Genomic DNA, 16,916 nt, shown 5'->3' with positions numbered 1-16,916 from the left:
GTTAGGTTTCATCCTGGAAGAACTTTTTCCTTGAGTATTATTGGAATAGTAATTCACATGCCGTGACTCTCGACATTTAAGATTCACGTGTGCTCTTTAGCAAAGCAGTACTTAATGCTCTTCTTCTGGAAGTCCTTAACTTAGGGGTATCACTGGGTCTCTAGCCTGGCTGCGGGGGCCTTGGCCTGTCTGAACTTCCTGAACTAGCTGTAGAATATTGTGTTTCTGTTCACATAGGTGCTCTTCTGGAGAGATGATCTGTTGTTTTCACCAGTCTGAAAAGCAAGTTTACCTCTAAAATATTGAGAATTTCCTTAAGTGGTTGTGTTAAGAATTTTTGTTGCTATGACAAATGCCTGAGACAATCAGTTTAAAGGAGGAAAGATTTATTTTGGCTCATGGTTTGAGAGATTTAGGTTCATGGTTTTAGATTTAGGCAGACTCCATTGCTTTTAAGCCCTGACAATACAGAAACATCATGAAGGAGGGGGAAGGAAAAGAAAGCTGTTCATTTTGTGGCAGCCAGGAAGCAGAGAAGAGAAACAGGAAGGGGCCAGAGTCAAGGTACACCCTTCAAAGACACATCCCATGTGGCCCTTTTCCTCCCACTAGGCCACACCTTCCGTGGTTGTACCACCTCCCATTAGACTTTCCAATTGTGTCTATCAGTGGATTAAACCATGATTAGGTCAGAAGCCTCGTGATCTAATCATCTCTAGAAACACCTCACAGACATGCCCAGGGTGAGCTTTATGAATCTCCTAGATATTTTTCCATCCAGTCAAGTTGATAGTAACACCACAGAGGTCCCCCAGAGTACTTTTGAAAGCGATACAGGTTTCATCATTGTCTAGCGTTTGTCCCCTAATTCACACTTTTAATAACTTCATTTATTGTAGATTTTGTGATCTGAAAGCAATAATTAATAAATTATTTATTCAAATGGAAAATAAAGTACATTTAGTATGTTTCCTTTTGAAGACAATGTAGTTGCTCCAAATAGACTAGAATGTAAGGGAGCATTTAAGAAATTTTTTCTCTTATAGGGCTGGGGGTATTGTTCAAGTGGTAGAGTTTTTGTGTAGCAAGCCCTGAGTTCAAACCCCAGTACCACCAAAAAAAAAAGAAAAAAGAAAAAAATTTCCTTTATGGTTTGTCACCTGGCAAGTTCATCATGCTTGATTATGTAATTATCTTTTTTTTTTCAGAACTGGGGCTTGAACTTGTAGAATTTTTTTTGCAATTATAGGTTGTCCCAAAATTTCATGACTGTCATAAAGTGTATCCCTTCTCCCATTTATGTCAGTGACCTAAACTTGCCCCAGATTCACTTGATCCTGCAGTGAGTGGTGACGATTCTGACCTGCAGCCTGGTGATGCTCACCTGCCTGTGACAGACAGGTGGGGTGGAGAGTCACACTTGGCACAGGGCCTGCCAGTGTGCAAGGGTTTTTCTTGTTCCCCTCCACCACCACCCCCAACCCCTCCCCACCCTATCCCCCCCACAGGTGAAGCCAGGTTTTTAACATCCCCTGGTAGAGTATAGAGCCTCCTGGTCTACCTCCCACTCAGCCTTTTTCCTTCTCTTGGGGAAGGCAGGGGTGCACCTGGAAAGGACAGGCACCAGGGTCAGACAAAATAACAGGGCTAGTTATCGGGTGGAAGATGCACCCCACAGAAGTCACAAGGTCCCTGGCACCTGTTGCAGGAGAGAGGAGACTGTCCCTTATCTCCTCTGCTCAGGTTAGTGTGTCATGAGAGTGGGACCAAGACTAGAAGAGAAGGTGCCTGTCTCCCCAGGCCACTCTAGCTGGGGTTAGTGTCCCCTGCTTAGGACAGGGCCACGGATTCCTGTGCAGCTTGTCACCACTCACTAGTGGCTGCCCTCCCGAGAACTCCCTGGATTCTAGTGAGAGATTGCTGTCTTGTGTTTCTCTTTGGAATCTGGGGGCCAGGTCATTCTCTTCTACTTTTCTTTAGGTTTCAGATTTGGCTTTCAAACCTGTGTTGGAGAATCTGCAAGTTGAACAGGAAGTTGTCAGGTAGCCATATAGGAGTTGTAAGGGTGTCCTCTCGTGGCGAACATTTTTTAATTAACATTGAAACCATTGCAGTTTGTAGCAGGTGGCTTTGGCTTTGTGAGTGTGAGAACTAGTGTTGAATACCTCTTGTATTAGAGGGTCCACAGTCACATTTGTGTTAAGATTGCGCAAGACCTGGCTTTTCTCTAGCATGTGGAAGATTGGTACGTAATTGGATGCCCAGAACTATTCGTTAATTTTTTTTTCTTTTTTTCCCTGAAGTGTATTGGGTTTTGAACTCAAGGCCTCATTCTTGCTAGGCCACTGTACCACCAGTGCTTTCATGTGTTGGGCATTTTCTTTTTTTTTTTCTGCAGTTCTGGGGTTTGAAATCCGGGCCTACAACCTTGAGCCACTGCACCAGGCCCTTTTTTTGTGTTGGGTTTTTTTTGAGATAGAGTCTGAAGAACTGTTGCCTGGGCTGGCTTTGAACCGTGATCCTCCTGATCTCTGTCCCCTGAGTAGCTAGGATTACAGGTGTGAGCCACTGGCGCCCAGCTTATTTGTAGATTTTTAACTAAGTTCTTAGTGTAAAGTCTGTTGCATAGGAATCTGGGTTAAATGTTTAATAGAAGCCAGGAGCCAGTCAGAAAAATGAATACAGTGTGGCTTTTGATAAAATGTAGTTTTAGCTAGCAAATGTGGTGGTGATGATTGGCAAGAGTCATGGAAGGCGGCTGTGACATGTTGAACCAAGGATAGTCTAAGTGGAAGCCACACTCTCTTTAGCCTGCTGGGGTCCTGATGTGAGTAGACAGTGAACACTTGCTGAGGGCCTAGGTGGGCTAGGAACTGCCGCTGCCTTGTGCATTGAAGTCTCATCTGAGGATGGGGTGGTGCTGTCCTGGGAAAGAGTGTTCCAGAATGTAGGCACATCTGCCTTTTCTTTCTGTTAAGTGTGCAGATCATCTTGGGTTCTGTTTTTTACTTTTGTGGAATCACTTGAGAGTAAGTGGCAGATATGATGCTCTTGGACTCCTAATATTTTAGTACATGTCTCTGAGAGCCAGGATATTCTCTTCACCACAGTCTCAGTATTGAACCCAGAGACTTAGCACGGCTGTAGCACAGTTACATAACCTGCCCTGTGTCTGCAGGTTGCCTCTTGTCCAGGGATGTGTGCAGGTGGTTTTGCACATTCTGCTGTCACGAACAGGACCACAGCTTGCACTGAGTCTGCCCCTTTGATGTCCTTCATCTCTAACAGTCCCTTAGCCTTCTTTGTGTTTCATGATATTAACGTTTCAAGGTCAGTTGTTCTGTAAAATTGCTCTCATTTTGTGTGTGTCTGAGATTCCGTTTGTGCATTTTTGGTGTGATCACCAGAGAATGATGTTGGTCCTTGTTAGAGTGCTGTGTGATGTCACCCTGTCCCAGTGTTGGTGACATTGTGCTTTGCATTGATTTCTGTGCTGTACATCAGGTCCCCTCCCCGCCCGTATTGGGGGCTCTGCTCCACCCATGTCTCGCAGTCTGTGCTGAATCTGGCCAGCCTGGTTTGTCTCTGGGGGGAGGGATCAAAAGGACAGTGTTGTGCATTTCCAAGCTGGCACTCCTTTCTCCTCTCTGTTACTGCCCGTCCACACATATGTACTGCTGCACTGGTCCACAGCGTGCCCAGCGTGTTCCTGTTGCTGCCCTTCATTCTCCTGTCAGTTTGCCCTCAAGCCAGCCCCTGGCCCTGAGGCATGCTCCCATCAGGAGTTTTTGGGTCAGGTTTTTTGAGATGTAGTTTCCATATAGTAAAGTCACCTGTGTGTACAGTTTGCAGCATTCACAGCGCTTACAGTTGTGTAGCACCTGTAGTCACGGCACATGTTCGGTTGCCATGTCCTTTTGTATCCTCAGCCTCTGGCAACCACTAATCTGAATTCTGTCCCTATAGTTTTTCCCTTTTAAGAATATACCTCTTTGAGTGTCTTTGAGGGTTCTTTACATATTCTGAATTTAAGTTTTTTCTCAGATGTTTCCTCCGTCTGTGGATCTCTTACCATTTTTTATTAGCGACTTCAGAGGAATAGGAGTACTTACTTTTAGTGAGACACAGTTTGTCAAATTGTTGAGTTAGTTAGCTCATAGTTGTGTTCTAAGATACCATTGTCTTACCTAAGGTCATTTTCTTTTGCTTTCATTGAGAAGTTTTAGTGCTTAGCTCTTCAATTTGTGACGTTTTGAGTAAATCTTTATAACAGAGATAAGAGTCACGGTTTTGGTTTTGGTTTTGCATTTTGCTGTTTCATTGCTTCTGTGCAGTTCCTTCCCTGTTAAATTGCTTACACACCTCCCTCTTCAGGTTTGAGACCCTCCTTACTCTCTGGTGTAACAAAATGTCTTAGGTGAACTTTGAACTTTCCCAGCTCTAGCTTTGTCCTCAATGGGAATGGAAATTTCTAGCAGCAGTGGCATCAGTCATTCTTCTAAGCAGCCCTGGTTCCCTGTGATGGGCATAGGAAGGGTCAGGCTGCTAACATCATCAATACTTTTACCTGTTCCTCAGCCATAGACCCACTGAGCAAAGTTGAAGATATCTTTGCACTGTCATTATTATTTATTTTTTGGTGGTACTGGAGTTTGAACTCAGGACTTCACACTCACTAGGTAGGCCCTCTACTTCTCGAATGACAGCTCCAGCCTCCTGCATAGTCTTTTTATCTTTATGCTGCAAATGTGCCATCAGGCCCTATGCTCCAAAGTTACTTGGATTCTTTCTTCTCCAGCTGATGGTGTACTCAAGCAAGCCTTACAGGCAGTATAATGGAATGTGGCCCACAGCTTAGTTCACAGCTCCATAAACTGACAGACGTACAAAAGTATGACTCAACACTCAGGTCAAGATACAGAACAGTTCTCTTACCTCTGAGTGTTCCCACTGTCCCCGTCCACTTGCCCCACCCAGAAGAAACTGATTTCCGAATCTGTCATGATAGTTTCCCTTATTCTTAGTGTTCACTATAGTTGATACAGTTTTGTGTCTAGTTTCTTACTGGGATTTAGTGTTTTTGAGATCCATCCAAATACATGTCAAGAGGCCGGTGGAGTGGCTCAAGTGGTAGAGTGCCTGCGTTGCAAGCAAATACATGTCAGGAGTTTATTTCTTAGCGTTTGGATCATTGCATAAATGTGGAAGGGCTCACTTGTCCACTGTTCAGTTGATGGGCATTTGAATTGTCTCCACCTTGGGAGCTGCTGTGAATAAAGCTGCTACAAAATTCTCATGTTGTCTTCTTGTGTACATGTGTACTCAAAATTGCTCAATCAGGGCTGGGTGCTCCTATCTGTAATCTCTGCTTCTCAGGAGCAGAGACAGGATGATCATGGTTCAAGTCTGGTCTGGGCAAAAAGTTAGTGAGAACCTATCTTAGTCAATAGCTGGGCGTGGTATCACACACCTGTCACCCCAGCTGTGTAGGGGGAGCATAAGTAGGGTATCAAGGTTGAGGCTGGCGCTAGGAAAAGCTTGTGGCCCTATCCCAAAACTAACTAATAAAACAAAAAGTTCTGGCATTGTGGCTCAAGTCGTGGAACCTGGCAAGTACGAGGCCCTGAGTTCAAACTCTGCTACCATGATTGTTGAATCAGGCTAAGTGTTTAATAAAAATTGCTCTTCCCTTAGTGATTGTAGAGATGGACATCCCAACAGTTGTTCACATCCTTGTCAACACTTGGTGTTGTTAGTCTTTAGTTCTAGTTATTCTGGGGTGTGTGTATGTATGTGTCTTAGTATTTCACTGTGGTTTATATATAAGTATATGTGTATGTATCAACACACACACACACACACACACACACACACACACGCGGGATATTTCCTCCTGTTCTGTGGGCTACCCTTTCTACTTTTAAAATGCTCCCCTCCACTCCTCCTCCTCCCTGGGTTTGAGCAGCCCTTTTTTGTGATGGGTTTTTTCACACAAAAACTGAACTGTTTGTCTAGGCTGGCTTTGAACTGCCATTCTCCTGATCTCTGCCTTCTGAGTAGCTGGGATTATAGATGTGAGCCACTGGTGCCTGGCTTGATGAGCAGTTTTTAATTTTGAGGAATTCCAAATTCATTTTCTTTGTCTTTTGTGCTCAGCTCTTTTGTCGTTGTCATAAAGGTTGCGCCTCTCTTCTAAAACCTTTATAGTTTCAGCGTTCACACTTACTTATGTGATCTGGGCCCAGTTGAGTTTTGCTTGTGGTGTGAATTAACGACCCTGGCTTGATTTCCACCCTCTACGCCCATGTGGTGCACACACAGATATCTAAGTGTTCCATTACCACTTTTAAAAAAGCTTGTGATTTTCTTTGGTGTGTTTACTAAAAGCCAAGTGACCCTGTATAGTCTGTCTGTCCCTGTACTTTGCTCTGTTGATCTGTTTGTCTGTCCTTACCTGGTACCATGCTAGTGTCTGTGCTGAACTCTGGTGGTGAAAGTCTTCTAACCTTGCTATTTTTCAGCAGTGTCTTGGCTTCTGTAGGTTAGATTTGATTTTTATTTTCCTTTCACCTGACCATGTGGTCACTTCATTATACAGTTAGGATACAGTTGTTATTCAGTTTTAGAACTTCCTCCCATCTTTGCTGACTTTTTTTTAGACATGTAAAATGCTTAGTGGTTCCAAGACTGAAAAGTATACCCAAGACACCTTCCTGTCTTGTCTCTGCCCAGCCCTCCCACCTGCTGCTGGTGACTTGTTTCCTTGGTTTCTGTTTCTCCCTTCTGCATTTCTTTCTGCAAAAACATGCATAGAAGTACACTCATGTATCTCTTACCTCTCTGTGTGCTTGAATACATCTGTAAACCTGTTCTTTTCTTACACTTCAGCTACCAGACTGCATCTTCTTCAGTTCTTTCTCTCCTATGTGTTGGAATCTGCTTTTTATTAGGGCTTAGCATAGCAGCCAGTATTCAGTAAGCTTAGTCTTGGCCATAGACCAGTTTGAAAAGTCAGAAGAAAGAGCAGAAATGGATCTCCAAGTTTGTCCAGATGCACACCTTCCCCAAGGAGTCTTGTCCTGCTAGCCAATGCTTCATGTGAAGCGAGTGTGCCAGCCAGTGTGCCCCACCGCTTTTAGCAAGTGTCTGTCACGCTTTCACTCAGTCTTTCCCTCTGACACAGGTGGCCCGGGAGAGTGGCCCACCCCACATGAAGACCTTTGTGACCAGGGTTTCGGTTGGGGAGTTTGTAGGGGAAGGTGAGGGGAAGAGCAAAAAGATTTCAAAGAAGAACGCAGCCAGAGCTGTGCTGGAGGAGCTGAAGAAGCTGCCGCCTTTGCCTGCAGTGGAGCGAGTGAAGCCTAGAATCAAAAAGAAAACCAAACCCCCAGGCAAGGTGAGGGCCTTTCTGACAGAGGGTATCTCATGCATGGCCGCAGGTGCTGGGGAGGGCACTGTCCTAGGGCCATGGAGGATGGCTGACTCTTCACAGATGCCACAGAGGAGCCACAGGTTGAGGTAAGGCACAGCCACCACTTCAGTGCCCTGATGGCCACATGAGTGAGCGGAGCCTCATCTCAGGCACTGCCTGCTAGGGCTTCTGAGATGAATGAGCCATACAGCAGGGCCTTCTTCCCGGGGGCAGGGGAGTGATGGTGGACTGAATGCCACAACACTGACCTATCAAACATATTGACCCCTTCCTCATCATCAGAAAAGGGACACAATTCCACTGGGGATGCTTATGAATGCTAGGATTTTCAGTGTAGCTGCATGTTGTATCATAATCCAAAGTTCTCTTCCTTAAGCAGTAGCATTATACTCTCCTTCAGTTTCTGCATCCTAGAAGTCACTGCACACAGTGGCCACTGCACAGCACTGGACCCTTAGCTCTTCTTTACACATGCTATCAGCTTGAGGGTTTTTTAAAAAAAATGTGTTTAATGCTTTCAGGACTTGTTAGAAAAGCGGAAGGGCTGGCAGAGAGGTGTAAGTGGTAAGAGCGTTTTCCTGGCAAGCATTAGGCCCTGAGTTCAAACCCCAGTACCGCCAAAAAAACACCCAAAAAACAAAAAAACAGTAAAGCTGAGAACCCCTCATACTATAGCCAGCTTCTATCTCCATGGAGTTCCCCATCCATGAGTTCAACTAACGTTGGACTGAAAATATTTGTGGAAAAAATTTTGTGTCTGTACTGACCCTGTACAGATCTTTTTTTCCCTTGTCATTCTTCCCTAATCACTACAGTGTGACAACTTTATATAGCACTCACACTGTCATCGAGAGATGGTATACAGCCCACAAGATGCTGTGCAAACGTCCCGTGCAAAACACACCTTTTGCCTGAGGAGAGGCTGGAGCATCTGCAGACTGCTCTCTTTGGGGCATCCCAGAATAGTTCTCTGCAGACACTGTCAGGGATTTTAGAAATGGTTTTGTTTTTACTACCTTTTCATTTATGGTCCTGTGTTGAAAGTTGTTAAAAAGTAGGCATTACAATGATAAGATGATGCTTACCTATCTAGTGAAATACTGATGTTGCTTTGTTAAGACCCTAAGATCACCTCAAAGAATCATAGAGAAGCATCTTTTAATTTCAAAAAAGGTTAAGAAAAGGTCTGATTAATTTAAGTCTCACTCTTGTCTCCTATCATGTGCCATCCTGTGAATTGGCCTATTCCCCCTGTGAGTAGTGTGGCAACTGTTTCTGCGTTGCTTGTTCCTCAGTTACAGACAGGCCCTGAGTACGGCCAGGGGATGAATCCGATCAGCAGACTGGCCCAGATCCAGCAGGCCAAGAAGGAGAGGGAGCCAGAGTACACGCTCCTCATGGAGCGAGGCCTCCCGCGCCGCAGGGAGTTCGTCATACAGGTGGGTTGGTGTGGCTGTGGGTAGCCCCTCTCTGGCCACATCTGTCCCTCACTGACGTCCAGGGGCCAGGTCCATTAGCAACACTCTACCCTCAAACTGTGCCACCTTTTGTACGGTATGTGACGACTTGTCTACATGCATTCATCTGCGCACGCAGGCCAGGTGGGTCAGCAGGTAGCAATGTGGATCCATGCCAGAGTCAAGAAGAGCGTGGAAGCGATGGGATCAGGGTGACTCTTTGTTACATCTCCTGAGGGGTCTGTGGGATTGTTTTTTTCAAAAGGTAAACTTGACAAGACTGTCAGAGGACCTGTTCTGGCTCCTCCTGACCCTCATGGAGGATCGGGAATAAGAGTTGTCTCTTCCTTTTACGTTAGGGGGATCCTTCAGTTGGTATAGAGTGACTCAAGTGATAGAGCACCTGCTTAGCAAGCATGTGGCCCAGTACTGCCAAAACAACCAGGCGCCAGTGGCTCATGCCTTTAATACTAGGTACTCAGGTGGCAGAGGTCAGGAGGATCACAGTTCACAGTCAGCCTGGGACAAATAGTTCATGAGATGGTGGGGAGTGGCTCAAACAGTGAGAGTGACTGCCCAAGCCCCAGTGCCACCAAAAAAAAAAAAAAACCCTAAAAAACAATATAGTAGTCCCATCCCTTGCCCCCTACATCTGACATTTTGCTTTCCAGAATTTTAGTTTCCCACAGTTATTTAGGCCTGAAAATATTAAAGGGAAATTTCCAGAAATAAACAGTTTATAAGTTTTAAGTTGCACACCATTCTGAGTTCCGTGAGGAAGTCTGGAGCTGTAGTACTTAGTACTCTACCTCACCCAGAATGTGAGAAATTTTGTCTCACTTGGTAGCATCCTCAGCTTTCAAATGGACTGTCACAGTATTGCACTGTGTTCAGGTGATGTGGAAGGCCCAGTACGCTCCGTGATTTCGTGCATCCCTTGGGGTCTCGGAACATCCCGCAGCAGATGAAGCGGGGGCTGTTGTTTGTAACTCCTTAAAAAGAACCCTCTCTTATCCCACTGTGTTTTTTACCCAATGAGAAGGTAGGAGGAAGTTGTGGTTTGCCGAGAGGATCTGCAATTTGCCTAAGGTGGAGGTGGCTGGTTCCAGGCCTCTCCACATGCTAGGGACAGATGTCCTGGATGCTCTCGGTCTTGTGATAGGGCTTTTTGCTTTCAGCAGTCGGAAGTTGGGAGTTGGAAGGGGGTTGGAGCAAAAGCGTGCTGAAACATGTTTGACCACTTACTCTGAGGGAAGGTGGCATGGCAGGAGGCACACATACATACCTATCTGTAATAACTTGCTGATAGGATGGCTGTGCAGCACACAGCTTTCATGTAGCAGTCTTTATTGCTAATTGCACAATCTGCAGCTCAGTTGATAGCAGCTACCAGGGCTCTATTACCTCCAGCCATGCGCCTGACCGTCCAGGTGTGGACTTGGGGCTTTCATTCTAGTGGGAGTATTCATTGAGGGTTTTGTTTACATTAATAAGTAAGATGGAAATAAAACAATGAAGATGGTATAATTTTGCTCATTTGTGAATGATAGAAGTCACTTTCTCTGCTGAGTTGGATAATAATGGGCAGACGCTTCATTTTTTCTACTAGTTAAATTCATGGCTGCGGACATCACATGATTTTAAGCTTAATCTGCATTAATAGTTTTTTGCACGTTACTTTTACTTTTTATTTATTTGGTGGTACTGGTGTTTGAACTTAGGTCCTCATGCTTGCTAGGCAGGTGCTCTCCCACTTGAGCCACTCCACCAGCCCTTTTTTTGTGATGGTTTTTTTTAAGAACAGGGTCTTTTGCATGCTGTTTGTCCATGCTGGCTTTGAACCATCCTCCTCCTGATCTCTGCCTCCTGAGTAGCTAGGATTACAGGTCTGAGCCACCTGTGCCTGGCACGTCCATAACTTTTAGAATTAGTAAACAACTTAATCTCTGATAGGAACGTCTTCAGATTGCTTTGGTACCATTATTCCTACCCTGGACAATTTCAAGTTGCCAGAGTGACACCTCTTCCTGCAGAGTTGGGAAGAGATGTACAGTGGCACACGCCATGTAAAACTTCCATCTCACAAATGTGGTAGTCTTGACACAGTCAACTTGGAAGAGTCTTGTGTCTGTTATAAGCTAGTTATAAGCTTATATAATCTAATGTTCAGTAGTGGCCATGTTTAACAGCCAGCTCTCCCAATTCCCAAGAATTCGCTCTTGCAGGCAGGCAGCTGTGCTCCCAACGCATCCGGTGGAGCTGCCCAACACTGCCCATGCTCGGCTTCTTTTGCTTTAGTAAAGTGCTGAAACACTGGTGTGTTGACTGCTTTACCCAGGTGAAGGTTGGGAACCACACTGCAGAAGGAACAGGCACCAACAAGAAAGTGGCCAAACGCAATGCTGCTGAGAACATGCTGGAGATCCTGGGGTTCAAAGTTCCGCAGACTCAGCCCGCTAAGCCAGCACTCAAGTCAGAGGAGAAGGTGACTGCTAGGGCTGTGGAACACGGGCATCTCCAGGGCTACACCTCAGGGCAAGGCTCAACCTTCCGGCTGTAAGGCAGCTTGCCCCTGCTTGTCCACGTGGACTGCTGTGATGTGCTCAGGAAGGGACTTCCCTGGCCAGGGGCCCCAGGCCTGGCCTGGGTTGTTGGTACTGGTCAGTGTCTTTATCCCTCCATTTGGTGGGTAATTGGGTTTGAAAGAACAAGAGATTCTGACATTGTGTTCCTAAAAAGGAGCCTGTGGCAGCCTGCTTTTGTTAACTGTAGAGCCAGCTTTGGGATTTGGGATGATGCAGTACTAGTCAGGCCAAATCTACAGCTTAGATTGGGAATTCTTTTTTCTCCTGTGAACTGAATGCCAGATGAGAATAACCCCACTGAGAGCTTACTTGTGCTGGAGGGGTAGGCAGGACCCAGCGAAAGCCTCAGCCGTCCTTCCTGTTTCTAGCCAGAGTTGTCCAATTGGGCAGGCTTGAAATTGGGACTAGTCACCTACCCCCTGCTGGGTGTATTGACAGTGAGAAAAGGCCCCAGCTGTGTCTACGGAGCTAAAGGCCAGGAGCCCACATGGTCCTCACAGTCAGCATAGATCTTGGAGTTGGCCTGTGGGTTCTTCATTCCAAGTCCTGTACAGCATCCATAGTGGCCTTTCTTTGTTGCTGCTCAGGAAGGAGACCGTGTGTCTGACAGCCTTTTTACCTCATTGCCCCAGGTGTGCTATCTCTGGAAATTAACCTAACTTCTAACTGGATGTCCGCTCAGGGACAGTTCCTGTTACATTTGACTGGCTTCAGTCTGAAAGCAGCTTCCCTCCTTGGTGGGCTCTGCCAGTCCAACATCCTCTGCCATGCTTCCCTGTCCTGAGCACAGTTAGCTCCTCACCCACAGGGCAGTGCACTGTGTCAGGGGCTCCCTGTGGTCAGGCAGGTGTGGCACAAGGCACCGGGGGGAGGGGAAAGAGGGCTCTGCCAGGGGCACACCCACTCAGGTTGGGGTGGGCTGGGACTTTCTGATGATCACTTCAGTTGGAGTTTGTAGTTGTAGAGAGTGGGAATTAAGACTTCAATGATGTGAACTGTGCTCATGGTCTTTTTTCTGTGTTAAGACACCAGTAAAGAAAGCAGGGGATGGAAGAAAAGTCACCTTCTTTGAACCTGGCTCTGGCGATGAAAATGGAACTAGTAAGTGAGACCTTAGATCACCTTCATCTGAGTGTGATTCCTGAGTGACTGAGTGCCAACGTGCAGCGTCAGTAGCTGCAGGAAGGGGTAGCATGAGGAACATGGCGGTGTGGTGTCCTGGTGTGCTGACCTATGTGTCCCTCCCCAGGCAATAAAGAGGATGAGTTCAGGATGCCTTACCTTAGCCACCAGCAGCTGCCTGCTGGCATTCTCCCCATGGTGCCCGAGGTTGCCCAAGCTGTTGGAGTCAGTCAAGGACATCACGCCAAAGATTTCACCAGGGCAGCTCCAAATCCTGCCAAGGCCACGGTAACTGCCATGATAGCCCGAGAATTGTTGTACGGGGGCACCTCGCCCACCGCCGAGACCATTTTAAAGAATAACGTCTCTTCAGGCCACGTACCCCAGGGACCTCTCACGAGACCCTCTGAACAGCTGGACTATCTTTCCCACGTCCAGGGATTCCAGGTAACTGTTAGGTGGAGCTTTGAGAGCTGTGCTCCAGTTTGGTCATCCTGGGCTCCCCTCATGACTTCACACTTTATTGTTAAGACCTGGCTCTTGGTAGTGATGTAGCTCATCAGTAGAGTGCTTTCCTAGTATGTGCAAGCTCATGAGTCCAGTGTCCAGCACTGCAGAAAAGAAAGCAGAACAAGTCTAATGCTGTCCATCCAGGGGCAAGTGGGTAGGTGGTAGTGGAAGAGTGGCCTTGGGCAGGAAGGGAGAAGGGCACCCACCAGCCTGAGGGGAAGGAAAGATTCCATGTGTTTTTATTAGCAGCATTTTCTAAGTCTAGGCAACCTAAAAACAGCCTCTGTCCACTTGGCCTTTGGGAAAGGCTGTGGTTTTGTCTAGCCTAAGACATCCTGGCTTCTGGGCCTTTGAGTAGTAGGGTGGTGGTGGTGGCTCAGCAGGTGGAAACTTCTTGCTTTGCTCTGAGCTGCTGCTCTTCTCCCCTCCCGTGCTCACAGTTTCCCTGCCCGGCCTCAATTCTCTTTTCCCCTTTAGGTTGAATACAAAGACTTCCCCAAAAACAACAAGAACGAATTCGTATCTCTTATCAATTGCTCCTCTCAGCCTCCTCTGATCAGCCATGGTATCGGCAAGGACGTGGAGTCCTGCCACGACATGGTACGTCAGCCCTTGGGTAGAGGGCCAGTGAGTCACGTAGACTGGGTGGCTGTGTACAGCATCCCCTGTCCAGCCTGCAGTCTGCCTCAGGAAGAGGGCACGGGTTTTCTGCACTCAGCTGAGTGACTTGAGGCCTCGCTGTAAGCTGTTCACCAGCTCCAGCTGCTGTCCCCTTCCCTCCCCTGCTGGCCTGAGGGTCTGCCAGACCCTGGATTGTGCAGAGGGCTCGCTCCAACTCTGACCAGCAAGGATGTGAAGGCCCACATCCTGGCAGTTGTTGAAAGCCTCTCATTTTGGTGTTCTGTTCGTAAGAAATTATTAAACCCTAAAACTTAGACAAGAAATAAACAAGTCCAGACTATGACTCACTCATTAACTTGATGGAGTTAATGTCTCTGGACTTCACGTAATAACAAGAAGAATTCGTGGTAGGTTTTTTTGTTTTGGTTTTTTTTGGTATTTGGGTTTGAATTTAGGGTCTTGTGCCTGCCAGGAAGGTGCTCTATCACTTGAGTCATGTTGCCAGCCCTTTATGCTTTAGTTATTTTGCAGGTAGGTTCAGAGGCTGACCCTGGCTTCCCCTGTAGCTGGTGGTGTGCACCATCATACCAGGCTTACTGATTGAGATGGGGTCTCACTTTTTTGCCAGGACTGGTCAAACCATGAGCCTCCCAATCTCTGCTGCTCAAGTTTTGGGATTACAGGCACAAGCCACTGTGCCAGTCATGATAGGTTTTTGTTTGAAAGCAAAATAGGACATCTGTACTGTGGCTACTAAAGTGAAAAATACTAAAAGGAAATACATGATAAAATTAATGGGGGTGGTAACTCAGTGAAGTGACTGTGGACAATTGGTTTTTACCTTAAATTTCGGTTTTAGTATATGTGCTGCTGAAATGACCACTGTATTTTAAATCACAAATTCAAACACATGGGAACCGCTTTGCTCGGTGGCCAGAATCCCTGCTGTGGTTTTACTTCTCTTTCCTTCCCACTAGGCTGCTCTGAATATTTTAAAGTTGCTGTCTGAGTTGGACCAACAAAGTACAGAGATGCCAAGAACGGGCAGCGGGCCAGCGTCACTGTGAGTGAGGGACTCACGGAGGGTGAGCGCCACCTCTTTGGCTCATGTCCACTCTCTGCCACCTCTGGGAGCACCTGCCACAGTCGCCTCTTCTGAGGGCCCCACATTTTCTAGGCAGAGCTCCACTTGTTTCTCTTAGATATAACTTTGAATAAAGCATTCACATGGCTCAAAACTGAGTTATTTTTAAAGGTACACAGTGACACATCAGAGTCCCAGCCTCCCTTCAAGGGTCACATATTTTATTCGCTTCTTGTGTATCTTTCTTTTATATTTCTTCATCAAACATAAACACAACATTTTCTTGATTTCTTTCTTTTCCTGAGTTAGCAGTGCACACACGTCCTCCTCCTCACTTATTTCCATGCACAGTGTGACCTTGGGTGACACTTGTCTGCAGTGAGCAAAGTGGGGACTCTGCTACTGTACTTCTCAATGTTTGGTTCTTCTCTCTCTTTTTTTTTTTTTTTGGGTGGTGCTGGGGTTTGAACTCAGGGTATTGCGCTCGGTGCCCTTGAGCCACACATCCTGTTCTGTTCATTCATCTTAACCTTAGTTTAAAGTGCTCTTTTCATTTCAAAACTGGTGTCATTTTTGTTTTCATTTCCTTAAAGGTGTGGGAGGCGCTGAGTCTTGTCTGACCATGACCGTTATAAAATCCCAACATACATACTGAAAATGCTGAAAACTGCTTTGAACATTGGAATTTCTGATACCTCCAGTGGGCTGAGACGTGGTGGGCACACGTGGGCAACAAGAATGAAGACGACGGAGGCCACCACACCGCTCTACAAACCTCTGTCCCCCATAGGAACAGCTGTCGGTGGGGGAGGGGTCGGCCCAGCAGTTCTGGGCTGTAGGGACCTGTGTTCTTGATTTTTTTTTTTTTATTTCCCCCTGTGTGAGGAAAGAAAAAGCATGACTCCTCCTCCTGCTGGCTCATTCAGATACTTGGGACAACCCTGGACAGCAATGCCAGAGGGAGGCCTGCCTTCGACTGGCCCCAGCGCTGAAAATAACAGAGGAAGTCAAATACTTGCTACTTAGTGTGACCCAGCTCACCTGGTCCCCACGCCTGCCCACCGCTTTCTCTCCCAACAGTGATGCCTACTCTTAGTTTCCTTATTTCCTTTAATTGATACAACACTATATAAACTTTTCATTTGAGACTTTCTCAATTGTATCTAGTTATATAGCACCACTTAGAAACGTGTCCGAGACTGACGTTATCAGTAGTCTAACCGGCGAAGATCACAACCTGTGTGTGTGGTTATGCATTTTTATTTTGTCAGACTAACCCAGGACCATGTTGTGATGCTAACTGCGTGCCCTCTGGTTTAGCTGGAACAGTCCCGGACTTCTTTCTCAGAGTCCTTGGTGAAGTCTCCCACCGTGTATAAATTGGACAACTTAGGAATTTTAAACTCTAGATGATCATTTGGTCCTTTTCTATTTTATTTTTGTTAATGCAACAGGACTTAAACAAATGAACTTTGATCTTTGTTTTAAGATGATTATAAAAATTGTGTCTGTCCATACGGCTCTTGAGGAGGAAGCTGCCACGCTACAGGACGGATATGCTGGCCGTGCTGTGAGCTGCAGGCTTTTACCTGTGTGCTCCACACTGTCTACCACGTCCCGTGCATGGAGGGCGACTGCTGTGTGAGCTGTGTCGCTCTGGTAGTGTGCTCTTGTATGCAGATGTGTGCGCGAGGTGAGGAGCACAGCAGGCAGCCTTGGAGTTCAGTACTGCTGCCACTCACTGTTTACGCTGGAATGTAAGTAAAACTTAGTGTTTGTCACCAATAAATGGTAATACTAAATTTTTTTGTTAATTTATTTTCCAGTGCCACTACTGCTAAGGTCGATCCCATTCCAACTTGTCCCTTCCCATTTTTTAAAAGACAAAATTTGTATTGCTTGTGATTCCATCTGGGCAAAAATCTGAAGATCTGAAATAACTTTATATCAAACCATTGATCAATAAACACTACTAATGAATTTTTGGATCCTTTCGAGCAGTAACTAAAGATAAAAGGGATGATGTGAGTGAGGATGTGGGGGACTGGGCCAGCTCAGGACAGATGGCTCACTGCCGACACGGGAGGGCATGGCAGCCACTGCAG

At 46.3% G+C, this 16,916-nt stretch overlaps 1 protein-coding gene across 4 annotated transcripts in view; it reads left to right on the top strand.

The window, feature by feature from the left end:
- The window catches only part of Stau1 (staufen double-stranded RNA binding protein 1), a 56,001-nt gene extending 39,210 nt beyond the window's left edge, over positions 1-16,791 (top strand). For 2 of the 4 annotated variants that reach the window (XM_020169936.2, XM_020169940.2), the window contains 8 exons: positions 7,166-7,396; positions 8,728-8,871; positions 11,228-11,374; positions 12,500-12,575; positions 12,724-13,043; positions 13,584-13,706; positions 14,705-14,790; positions 15,405-16,791. In XM_020169936.2, coding sequence (XP_020025525.1) covers positions 7,166-7,396; positions 8,728-8,871; positions 11,228-11,374; positions 12,500-12,575; positions 12,724-13,043; positions 13,584-13,706; positions 14,705-14,790; positions 15,405-15,420 — 1,143 coding nt within the window. In that variant the 3' untranslated portion in view covers positions 15,421-16,791. Of the gene's footprint in view, positions 1-7,165; positions 7,397-8,727; positions 8,872-11,227; positions 11,375-12,499; positions 12,576-12,723; positions 13,044-13,583; positions 13,707-14,704; positions 14,813-15,404 lie in introns of all 4 variants that reach the window. The other 2 variants (XM_020169938.2, XM_020169937.2) reach the window with 2 other exon arrangements.
- Positions 16,792-16,916: the final 125 nt, after the last annotated feature.

This window comes from Castor canadensis, chromosome 5 (assembly GCF_047511655.1).
Source record: "Castor canadensis chromosome 5, mCasCan1.hap1v2, whole genome shotgun sequence".
NCBI classification, from domain to species: domain Eukaryota; kingdom Metazoa; phylum Chordata; class Mammalia; order Rodentia; family Castoridae; genus Castor; species Castor canadensis.
This window is presented reverse-complemented; position numbering and strand designations above follow the sequence as displayed.